The sequence below is a fragment of the Pongo abelii genome, chromosome X (genome assembly GCF_028885655.2).
Source record: "Pongo abelii isolate AG06213 chromosome X, NHGRI_mPonAbe1-v2.0_pri, whole genome shotgun sequence".
In the NCBI taxonomy this organism is placed as follows: domain Eukaryota; kingdom Metazoa; phylum Chordata; class Mammalia; order Primates; family Hominidae; genus Pongo; species Pongo abelii.
In genome coordinates this window covers 135,465,900-135,478,523 of record NC_072008.2, presented here as the reverse complement: position 1 = coordinate 135,478,523, position 12,624 = coordinate 135,465,900, and the positions used below count along the sequence as shown (strand labels likewise).

Genomic DNA, 12,624 nt, shown 5'->3' with positions numbered 1-12,624 from the left:
TTCAGGATTACAGTGGTTGGAGCCTCTTCTGGCAGCTCAGGACCCCAGGCAGGAACTAACCCTGGACAGAATGCCATTCCATCACAGGGCATGCTCGCACACACGCCACTCATACTGGGACCATGTAGACATGCCAATTTGGTTTTTGTGCACAGCTTTGGGCTGTGGGAGGGCACAGAGAAAACTCACACAGACATGGGGAGCACATGCAAAACCCATATGGACAGTGGCCCTGGCCAGGAATTGATTGTTTTTTTGTCATCAGTTTTATAATGAAATGATGTTACTTGAGGACCTGCTGTACTCATGCTTTGGGTAAAGATCATGGTTTTATGGTATAGTGGAAAATGCACTGAACTTGGTTTCAGAAGACCTGAATTTTAGCACCAACTTCACCACTTTGCAGCGTGTGCAAGCCATTTAATTCTCTGAGCCTCAGTAGCTTTAATTCTAAGGATAATAACACCTAGGCTTCTTTTCTCTGACAATGTTGTTGTGAGGATAAGTGGATATAATAGGTATGAGCACAGTTTTAAACGGCATATTGCAGTACGTACTGCACGTCGTGAAATTGCACACAGGGCTTTCTCCCTTACACCTTTAGGGCCCCATCTCAGGCTACAAGGACTCTCTCTTAGCCCGCATCCCTCTCCTTCCGTAGCTGCAATGGGCACTCTGTTCCTTGTGTGCCTCCTTATTGAAGCCTGGTTCTAGCATAGCATAGTGTTCACAGCAAGCACACAGACCCTTTTCATATTAAAGGTCTTACTGCTACCTCTATGGGGAAACAGTTGCAATAACATTTATACGTATGAGGATATTTCAAGGCTTACACTATTCCGTGTCCTATAGTTTTTTCACTCTCTCTGAGATGGCAATTTGAAGCGTTACTGAGCTTTTGCTGACTTATTCCTGAGGATTGGTTTCCCCGAATCCGTACTAAATAAGGCCCTATAGTACCATTCAGGATGATCCTTCTTCCTAGGACAAAGAGAATATCATGGCAGAGCAGTACGTGCTTTCTGGCCTCAAATAGCCAATTTGCATTTCTGACTGAGCTCTCTACTGTTTACCTATTTATGTCCAAATTGTTCTGGTTTTTAAAAATTCCAAACAATGTTATCCCCTCAGAGACTCTGAATTTCATGTATTGACTTTAAATATAGCAAAGTCAGAGCTGTTCCTTTTTTCTTGGAAATGCCCTGCTTTCCCATTATGTTGTCCACACCATCATTTCATCTATTTTCCCAATAAGAAGACCACGTTTGATTCCTTGCTTTGATTGTGTGCCAGCTGTGAATAAGCAATTCTTTCTCAACAGCTCTCAGATTTTCCCTTTCTCCATTACTACAGCTAAATTCTGCTAACAAAGCCACTGGTCATCGTCTGACTCAGTTCCTGTAACCTCTGCTTAATTGGCCTCCTCACTTTTATAGGGAAAGGAACTAACATTTGTCAAGCAACTACTATAAGCTAGGCAACTTAAAGTTCCAATTGAATTCTCCCAGCAGCGCGGTAAAGTATTGGTATAATTTCTCCATTTGAAACTGTGTCTCAGAGAGATTAAATACTTGCCCAGAATCACAGATGTAATCAGTGGTGAAGTTGTGATTCATGCCCAAGTTTTTGCTATTTCCTCTACACCAAGGTGCCTCTCACTACACCACGCTGCTTTCTATACTGCCCCCTTTACCTGCTCTGCTGACTGTGACGGTGGTAGTTACCTTCTCTGCCTGAAACTTTGACCATGCCATCCATTTATTTTAAAAAAGATCGCCCATACTTTGTGATTATGCAAGTAATATATGACTACTGAAGAAAGTTTTGAAATTAAATACAAGTATTTCTGGCCTATCTTTTTAGGTATATGTAATATGTATAAGTAATTGGTATCAGACTTCATATACTATATGCAAAGTACAGTATCCTGATACTTTTTACTCAATATTATATCGTACTTTTTAATGTCCGTAAAAAATAATTGTAAAAGTAATTTTAGAATAATATTTCACCCTGTGGATGTACTATAAATAATTCATCCCTCTATTCTTGATCGTTTAGGTTGTTTCAAAATTTTCACTATTATAAATAATGCTATAGTGAAAGTCCTTATACATAAATCTTTGTGCACATCTCTGATTATTTCCTTAGGATAAATTCCTAGAAGTGGAATTTCTGGGTCAAAGGGTATGAACATTTTTAAGGCTCTTGATGCATATTGCCAAATTGCTTTCCAGAAAGGTTGTACCAATTTATACTCCCAGCAGCAATGTATGAGAGTGCCCGTCTCACCGCCCCCTCGTCAACATTGAGTATTATCATTTTTTTTAAATCTTAAAAAATGTTATTATGTTGTTTTAGTTTGCATTTATTTGATTACTAGCGAGAATGAACATTATTATTGTGTTTTCTAACCATTTGTATTTGTTCTGTGAATTGTCTGTTCTTTTTTTCTGCTCATTTTTCTACTGGACTTTGTTTTTCTAATTAATTTGTATGAGATCTTTATATAGTAAGAATATTCATATTAATTTTAACATTCTTTACTAAATATCCTTGGATTGTCATCCTGATTTTCTTCATTACTTACCTGCTTGTTCCTTGTTACCATACTGATAGAAATCTTCTTACTTTCCCCTTTATCCATTGCCCTCATTCCCATTTGTAAACCATTTTCTCTGTTGGTTGATCTTCTAAACTAATCATTCATAAGCTAATGGAAATGAAGTTGAGATTTCTGATATATTTCAGCTCTCACTCAAAACGTTTTCATTGTTATTGTTTTTAAATAATGTAAATGAATTATTACTTGCTTAGTTAAATTTGTGTATGTAATCGTTCTAAGTTTGTCTCTATTGATGTAAGCTTTTAAAGATTAGGAACTTCATTTATATAATATACTTTCTACAGAAATTCACACAGTACAGTATATGTATAGATGCTTAAATATTCTTGAAGATGGAAGAATATTATAAAGTATATTTATAAGGAATATTATAAAGTGTGTGAAGATTTTCTATATGTATTTTAAATGTTTTTATTTGTTTCTTAAGGACCCTGATAGTCTAATTTTATTTTTCTCTTTTTCTTCTATCCCTTTATCAATTAAAAATAAAGGAAGCAATAGAGGCTTTTAATGCTCCCAATAGTAGCAAATTCATCTTTATGCTAAGTACCAGGGCTGGAGGTCTCGGAATTAACCTGGCAAGTGCTGATGTGGTTATACTATATGATTCAGACTGGAACCCACAGGTTGATCTACAAGCTATGGTTAGTAATCTTTATTGGTGTCAGAAATTTATCATAGCTCTGAATACTATTGCTATTTACACACATAAAGGTCATTTATGATAAAAAGGTAACAATTTTTGAAAGATTTTGTAGAAGTTACAGTCGATTATCCTGGAAAACACAGTTGCTATGCTAATTGCAAAAACAAAACAAATGAAAGCAAACAACAAACACACCCCAGATCCAACTGTAGCATTTATGTGTTGATTTTGGTTTTTATCATGAAATAGAAATGTCAGTTTTTTCCCATTCCTACAGATTGAAGAGGACACATAAATTTGTTTTAATGAAAAGGATTAAAAAAAAATCTCTTGTTGTTATTCTGCTTAACAACTAAATATATTAAAATCCTTAGTACTGAAATTAGGAGAGGTAGGATTTTAACTTTCATAAAAAACAATTTGGGAGAGAAGGCAAAAAGGTAAGAAAGGAATATATTCCAGAAAAACACTTGCTACTTAATAATGTACCATGCAAAAGCTATTCTACACTTAAAAAAATTTTCTTTAGGGAGCAAAGTTTCTCTGACCTTTCATCATGACACTACAGGTAACCCCTTTGATATTTTGGTGTCATTTATTGAACTAGAGCTACAACTTCTCTCAGTGTGACTCACATTTTCAGATAAAGAAATATAATTTAGAAGTAAAAAGATGCAAAATAACTTCTTAGGATTTTGAATATATAGCTATGGATAATTGTCTTTTTGGGAGCAATGAAAAGTCATATGCCAATGAGGTATAACTTAGGAGTCTTTCCTTTTATAATAGAGAATTGAAAGGGATTGACCACTGGGACATTCCAAAATCAATATGCTTTGGCGTAATTATTATTACATTACGATGGTATTGAACTACCTGTTTGATATGACTAACTAGGAGTAAGCCCCAGTAAGTTACAGTGTTACTGAACTGGAAAATCTAATAGTGATAGCACTTCATTTCCGTGGAAGTCTTAGTGTGCATCCCATCTTTCAGGATTTGTTGGTTCAGGTTTAATGTAAATATGTGCAGGGGATTGCATTCTGTTTTAAAAATGTGCTGTGTTGAAACTTTGTTACTAGGCTCTAGTGTTTTTATATTTAGTACAAGGCCTGTTTTGAACTTAAATTTTTTTTTTCTCTACCACCCTCCTCCCTTTACCTATTTGCTCTAGCAGCTTCTGCGTTTTAAAAATACTCTCCCTAGATGGTTTTATACCACTAGAAGTTTGCCACCTGTCACCTGTACCAACTATAAACCATAGGACCAGTCCTAGACTACTGAATAGTAAGGATATTAATATCCCATTAACTTTTATAACTCTTTACTGCATATCCCTCAGTAAGCAGAAAGAAGTGCCTGATGATGAGATAAAGCAGACTTTTGCCACCATAGCAACCCTTACTAACTACTTAATAAAATTCCTTGCTAGTTTGGAAGATGTTTATATTTAGTTGCTTAAAGTTACTTAGTAACTGAATCCAGAAACTTTCAGCTCCCTCTTTTATTCGTCTTACAGGTGCTTTGCCCTTTGTCCTGGAAGTTTCCCATTAATGGTACAATATAATATTTGCAGATTTCTTTGTTCCCAGTGGTCTTTAGATATTCTCAATATTCATCATGCTCTTTTCCAAAGTGTCAGATCTAGAGAAAAAGAACTAATTTTATTTTTAGAATTTTATAGCATATGATGGCTATACTCTAAATTTTATCCAGAATATCCAACGTCTTATATTAGAACTCTTTCTACTAGGATCGAGCACATCGTATTGGTCAGAAGAAACCAGTACGTGTATTCCGTCTCATCACTGACAACACTGTTGAAGAGAGGATTGTAGAAAGAGCTGAGATAAAACTGAGACTCGATTCAATTGTTATACAACAAGGTATTTATACATAGAAACTTAATTAGGTGTTTTTGTAAAACACATGTAGTTTTCTTCAAAGGAGATTACTTTTAATAAAAATTTACCAAAATTTGAAAACTTAGAGGAAAAATTGAAACATCACTGTGTATCCCATGAGTCTGTACAATTGTTATGTATCACCTAAAAATAAAAGGAAAAAATTTAAAAATGCTAATTGAGGCCGGGTGAGGTAGGTCATGCCTGTAATCCCAGCACTTTGGGAGGCCGAGGCGGGCGGATCACCTGAGATCAGGAGTTTGAGACCAGCCTGGCCAACATTCGGTGAAACCCTGTCTCTACTAAAAATACGAAAAATTAGCTGGGTGTGGTGGCGTGCGTCAGTAGTCCCAGCTACTCAGGAGGCTGAGGCAGGAGAATTGCTTGAACCTGGGAGGTGGAGGTTGCAGTGAGCCAAGATCGCGCCACTGCACTCCACCTTGGGCGACAGAGCAAGACACTGTCTCAAAAACAAACAAACAAACAAACAATGCTAACTGAAATCTTCTGAATTGAAACCCTGGCATTTAATATATGGAGTAGTCGAACATCACTAGCTTATTCTTGAATGTCAGTAGCATGCTTTTTGAAGTACCTGAGATTATTTAGCAGATAAAATGGCGACTTTTAATTTTTTGAAAACATATGAGAGGGTACCTTTTCATATAGAGAAGTTTGATCTGAAAACAGAGTTTGAACATGAAAAAAAGTTTCTGTCCTTCTGGGTTTTAACTGAGTTTTACAGAAGGGAATTCATATAGAAATAGAAAGTATGCTAGAAGAAAAACTTGTAGGGTTGTTCATTAAACAAATAACCTTAATGCTCACTAATTTTTTGTTCTTTAAAGCTTTATGTATGGTTAAATGTGGTAATGTCTGATTAGAATGATTATGCCTTCTTTGGAGTATGATTGATTGAATATGTACAATTTCAATTTTTATCATTAGGAAGACTCATTGACCAACAGTCTAACAAGCTGGCAAAAGAGGAAATGTTACAAATGATACGGCATGGAGCCACCCATGTTTTTGCTTCTAAAGAGAGTGAGTTGACAGATGAAGACATTACAACTATTCTGGAAAGAGGGGAAAAGAAGGTTAGTTAAAATAGCATTTTATTTTCATGCTGAATTGTTTTAATATCAACATACATCAGCATACTTATATTTTCATTGTACATGTTTATCTACGTTATCTACATGTTTCAGATAGCTCATATTCTCTCCAACAACTTGTAGATCTATTTCCAGGGGTAGATTAAGGCTTTAAAACTTTTTTTTGGTGAGAAAGACTAAGAACCAGAGTTTAAAATTGAGTGACATTATATCTAATGCTTTATTGAAAATACTATAAAAGCCAAGTAAATTTTGTGTTTAATCACATGTATAAGGAATGCTTTTTTTTTCTTTTTTTTTTTTTTTAAGAGACAGGGTTTTGCTCTGTCACCCAGGCTGGAGTGCAGTGGTGCAATCATAACTCACTGTAGTCTCCACCTCCTGGGCTCAAGTGATCCTCCCACCTCAGCCTCCCGAGTAGCTGGGACCACAGGCATGTACGAACATGCACATCTAATTAATTTTCTTTTTTAGAGACAGGGCCTTGCTGTGTTGCCCAGGCTGATCTTGAACCTCTGGCCCCAAGTGAGCCTCCCACCTCTGCCTCCCAAAGCACTCAGATTATAGGCAAGAGCCACCACGCCTGACCAGGACTGTATTTTTATAATCTTTTTTTTTTTTTGCACTGGACTAGAAATCATCTACTGATACATTGGTTAATTGAAAATCTTTTATAAAACATTTCATGAAATGCTAAATCACTATTTGTTAAAGCATAATAAGTTGTTTCAGAATATTGTAATTTTGTGTTTAGTTCACCTTCCCCTCTCCACAAATTATGGATAATTTTAAACATAAGTAAAAGTAGACAGAGTAGTATAATGAGCCCCGAAGTACTTATCACCTGTTTCTAACAACCATCAACCAGTCCTGTTCTGTTTATATCCCCAGTTATCTTTTCCCCTCCTTGGATTATTTTGAAGCAAATCTCAGACATACTTCAGCTGTAAATAGTTTACTGTGTATTTCTAAAATAGAAGGACTCTTTAGAGATAATCATTATAACATTGTCTCACCTGAAAAACCCCAATAATTCTTTAATAACACCAAATATCCAGTTAGTATTCAAATTTACAATTGTTTCATAAATATTTATACTTAAAAAGTTTTCTTTTCATTTTTAAATCAGAATGCAAATCAAAATACAAATTGCCATGGTTGAGATTTCATCTCTATCTTTTAAAATCTGTAGGCCCCCTCTCCTGCCATGTATTGTATTCCTTGTAATTTATTTGGTGAAAAGACTAGGTGGTTTGCCTTTTGAGTTAATCACAGTGTGGATTTTGCTGATTTCATCTCCATGGTGTATTTTACTATGTTTGTTACATATCTTGTAAACTGGTTGAATTTGCTTTTCAGAAGAATTTTGTAGTTCAGGTAATAACCTGCATTTTGAATAATCTTGTGTTAATATGTTTCATACCAGTATGCAAAATGTGTATTTTTAGTCCATCTTTGCCTTTCTCTTAGCATTAGCTATTTGTCCCATTTAAATTATGCAAGAGCAATTATAATGTGGCTACAACTTCACTGATAAAAGATTTTAAAGAAAGCCTAAGTGAGAGTACTTGGGAAGCACCATTTAAATATTTGAAATACTTGGGCAAGTAAAATTTGCACTTCAGGTTTGATGTTAGCATTGCATTCATACCTTGTAAATTAGCAGACTGGATATTTCATGTCAAAACCTGACTATTAAAAAGGTAGAGAATCCACAGACTTTTACAAGTAATTCAGTGATAATTTTCTCATTTCAATGTATTCACCTTTAGACTGCAGAGATGAATGAACGCCTGCAAAAAATGGGAGAGTCTTCTCTAAGAAATTTTAGAATGGACATTGAACAAAGTTTATACAAGTTTGAAGGAGAAGATTATAGAGAAAAACAGAAGGTAACTTTTTACTCTCAACCATTAGACCCTCAAATGAGCATTTCTCCCCATAACAATTATAAAATAACACTGGCACTTAGCTATTGTAATACCCTGCTCTAGAGTGAAATTTGATATAGGTCTAAATATCTCATGCAAGGTATATCTTTCATATATTTTACTGGTTTATCATCATCGTCATCATCATCGTGATCATCATTTTTGCTGTTGCTGCTGCTGCTGCTGCTACTACTATTACTGCTAGTACTACTTTTGTTACTGAGAAGCAGTGTAGGATTGAGGTTGAATTCCTGAATTCTGGAGCTGAAATCTCAACTCTTGTCACTAATTAAGTGACTCTGGGTATTCTCAGTTTTCTCACTTATCAAATGGAGGTTATAATAGTTACATCATAGAGGGATTCTGATGATGAAATGAGTTAATACTCATAAAGTTATTAGAATAATGCCTGACACTTAATGTTAACTATATGAACAATAATATTAGTAACATTTAGTTACTTAAATGCAGAAGGACTTTGTTACATGTGGTCTCTTGAAGAAATGGGGGTTTTATTTATCTTGTTTTTTAAACTGAAATTAAGGCTGGGATTTTAAAACTTTTTATTTTTAAATTACTTTAGACTTACAAAATAGTTGTAAAAATAGTACAGAGCTAACCTATATCCTTCACTCAGCTTCCCCTAATATTAACAATTTACATGTTAGTATAATGATCACAACCGGGAAATTAACACCAGTTTTTCTCCTAATGTCCTTTCCTGTGCCAGGAGAAGGACATTGGTTAATTATCTAATTAACTGGTGTTAGATTCCAGGGGAATCTAATCTAGTATCCCACAGTGCATTTTTTAAAAAATAGACTTTATTATTTTTTCCTTTTATTTTTAGTTGACACATACTAATTGTACATATTTATGGGATACAGAGTGATATTTTGTTAAATATATACAATGTGTAATGATCAAATCAGGGTAATTGGTATATCTACTGTCTTTGCACATTTGTGTTGCTGTAAAGGGATACCTGAGGCTTGGTAGTTTATAAAGAAAAGAGGTTTATTTGGCTCATGGTTCTACAGGCTGTAAGAGAAGCATGGCATCAGCATCTGCTTCTGGTGAGGGGCTCAGCCTGCTTTCACTTATGGCAGAAGGCAAAGGAGAGCTGGTGTGTGCAGAGACCACATGGCAGAGACAGAGAGAGAGACAGTACCGGAGAGAGGAGGGAAATGATAGGCTCTCTGTCAGGAACTAAGAGAACTCACTCATTACCTCGAGGACTACACCAAGCCTTTCATGAGAGATCTGCCCTCATGACCCAAACACTTCCTATTGGGCCCCACCTCCAACAGTGGGGATCAAATTTCCACGTGAGATTTGGGGGACAAACATATCCAAACTATAGCATTCTGCCCCTGGCCCCCCAAATCTCATGTCCTTCTCGCATTGCAGATTATAATCATTCCATCCCAATGGTCCCCAAAAGTCTTAGTTTGTTCCAGCATCAGCTAAAAAGTCCAAAGTCTCATCTCAGTCTCAATGCAAGTTCCTTACAGCTGTGAGCCTATAAAACCAAAAACAAGATATTTATTTCTAAGATACAATGGTTATATAGGCATTGGGTAAACATTTCCATTCTGAAAGGGAGAAATCAGCCCAATGAGAGGGGTACCAAGCCCCATGCAAGTCCAAAACCCAGCATTAAAGCTCCAAAATGATCTCCCTTGACTCTGTTTCCCCTATCCTGGGCACACTAGTGTGAGAAATGGGGTCCCGAGCCCTTGGGCAGCCCTACCTCCAGGGCTTTGCTAGGTACAGCCCACGTGGCTGCTCTCATGAATTGGAGTATGGTGCCTGCAGCTTTTCCAGATAGGAGTTGCTCGATGCTGGTGGCTCTGTAATTCTAGGGTCCCTGCAACACCCCCAATTCCACTAGGCAGTGCCCTTGTTGGGGACTTTCTGTAGGAGTTCCAACCTCACATTTCCACTCAGCATTGCCTTAGTAGAGTCACTCCACAGGGCAGCGCCCCTGTGGCAGGCTTCTGCCTGGTAATCCAGGCTTTCCAATACATCGTCTGCCATTTTTCCCTCTGTAATTGATAAATACCTTGTGGGGAGATCTTTCTCAAACTTTTACTCACTGATTTTAGCATGTACTGGTGGAGCTTACCTGCAGTAGTTATTATTGTGGTGTTTGCCTAATGGTAATTTTGTATTTTCTTCATTCCACCTATATGTATTTATTAATTGATATTTTTCTGTGTGGAAGATCTACCCCTTCTCCCCAATTTATTTGTGTCTTCATTTATTTATTTATATCAGTATGGACTCATGGATGTTTTGAGTTATAATCCAGTTCTATCTTTATATATTTTGTTGCTCAAATTGCTCTATAAAGCTTTTATATTTTTGAACTGACAGAAATGAATTTTCTTAAAATAAAAAAGCTCATTCTTAGGTACTTATTTTACTGAAAAATGAGAGGTGAGACATTTTGGTTTTGCATTGTAGCTAGTATGCTGATAATGCTTTGTTTCTGTTATTGCTTCTGATAGCTTTTAGTTTCTTGACTTGTATTTGTCAGGTTGTCCTATCTCTAATCTTCACTTAGACGGCTTATATTTTATCCTGCTGAGATGGAGGTGATGGCCTATCTGCACAGGGTGGAAATTGCCTTTCTAATATGCTTTTGAGATCTCATTATGTGATATAAGTTTTATTAATTTTACAATTATTCCTGCAAACTTATGGGTAACAGGAGTGTTTTATAAAGTGGAAAAATTTTAAACAATGAAGTCTAAATACCAGTGGAGCTTCTTATCCACATTTTTAGAGAAAAATTAGTAAAATACTTGTCTATCTCTAACTGGTTTCCTTGTGCTTCTAATTTTAGCAAAGTAATGATGCGTAAAAGGAATTTTAATAACTATGATGACTTGTATTTTTATAATTAAATGTCTGACAGTAACAGTGGTGTCCAGAATCACATTTTTTTCTGAATATTCTGAGCTGAGGTTATATTTTATTTCTGCCTCCTTGTGTTTTCTAGATAGGTTCTTAAAATAGGTTTAAATTATCTTTTGAGGAGAAGTGAAAACTTGAAAGAATATCATTTATAAATCATGGAAATTATACATTGAGGTAGATTTTTGTATATGGTTTGTTGAATCAGTTGCATTACTTTTACAACCATACCTGGTAAATTAAGTCATGATGGCTGTGATCCTGAATAAATTAACCCAGATAAGTTAGCATTAATGTACTCTTATGTAAAATAATTTGGTATGATTTATTCTTTTTTTTGAAAGTTGAGGAATTGGCCTTTAATGTTTGTTTCAAATTTGAATGCCTAGACCATCAAACAAGTATAGATTAAATAGCTAAATACATCACTTGTAGAATGTTGGTTTAAATTATTATTAATTTATTTTTACTCCAATTGAGAAATATAAAATATTGGTTATTTATGAAATATCTCTTTCATTACTGTCGCTTCACATTAATCCATCTGAAAGAAAAGCGAAATTTGTTTCATTGCTGTGGGAATTTCTCATTTTACTTAATAATCTCATTATAATATCGATATCTCATAGGCTCCTAGAGTTAGAAGGTCATTTATGCTAAGTTTCTTGTAGTTAAGAAATCTCATCTTTAGCATCCAAGACAGATGTGCAGCCTCTGAACACTGTAGTGTTGGGAATCTTATCCCTTTCAGGGTAGTTTGTTTCACTGTTTTATATTCTCTGGTTCTCAGAAAACTTTTTATTTGAGTTACAAGTTCCTTGATGAAAGAGATTATTTTATTCATGTGTATATCCCTGACACTGACTTGCACATAATACAGTAGGTAATTAATGAATAGTTAAATTATATTGAGTAGCCATCTACTTTCTCTAACTTTGCACATTGATTTTAATCTTATGGATCAACGAAGGACTGTGTTCTTTTCTATTTGATAGACTTTCATATGCGAATGTCACCATTGTGTCTGTCTTTAGCCATTACTTCTCTAGACACTGTGAGAATTTGTAGATCTCTAACCGTCCTGGTTATCTTGGTTTATTATCCACTCTTAAAATACGATGCCAAGGTTGGAATTCAGCCCTTAGATTAGATCAAGTAGAGTGAGACAACTAATGGTGGATTAATGCCCCCTTTTATGTAAATATACTAGGCTAAGGACTGAAATAAAGAAAAATATGATTTAGGAAGCCATTTCTCAGACTCCAGAACATTGTAGTGTCAGTTTTGTCTGTTGACTGTTAAATTATATTTTCTAGCTGATAATAGGGTAAAATTGGTAATGCTGCCAAATCATGGTTGATGCTACTTTGGATGTTTAATAATATCTTGCATTTAACTCTTGGCAGTTTACTTAATGCTTTCACATATATGATCATATGTAATCCTCAAGGTAGGTATTATTATTCTCATTTTGCAGATG

General features: G+C 35.3%; 1 protein-coding gene across 10 annotated transcripts in view; it reads left to right on the top strand.

Moving 5' to 3' along the window:
* SMARCA1 (SWI/SNF related, matrix associated, actin dependent regulator of chromatin, subfamily a, member 1) overlaps positions 1-12,624 on the top strand; it is a 76,514-nt gene that overhangs the window by 28,632 nt on the left and 35,258 nt on the right. For 5 of the 10 annotated variants that reach the window (XM_024240351.3, XM_054544088.2, XM_024240355.3 and 2 more), the window contains 5 exons: positions 2,152-2,187; positions 3,118-3,270; positions 5,026-5,158; positions 6,125-6,273; positions 8,064-8,183. In XM_024240351.3, coding sequence (XP_024096119.1) covers positions 2,152-2,187; positions 3,118-3,270; positions 5,026-5,158; positions 6,125-6,273; positions 8,064-8,183 — 591 coding nt within the window. 10 annotated transcript variants of the gene reach the window in all.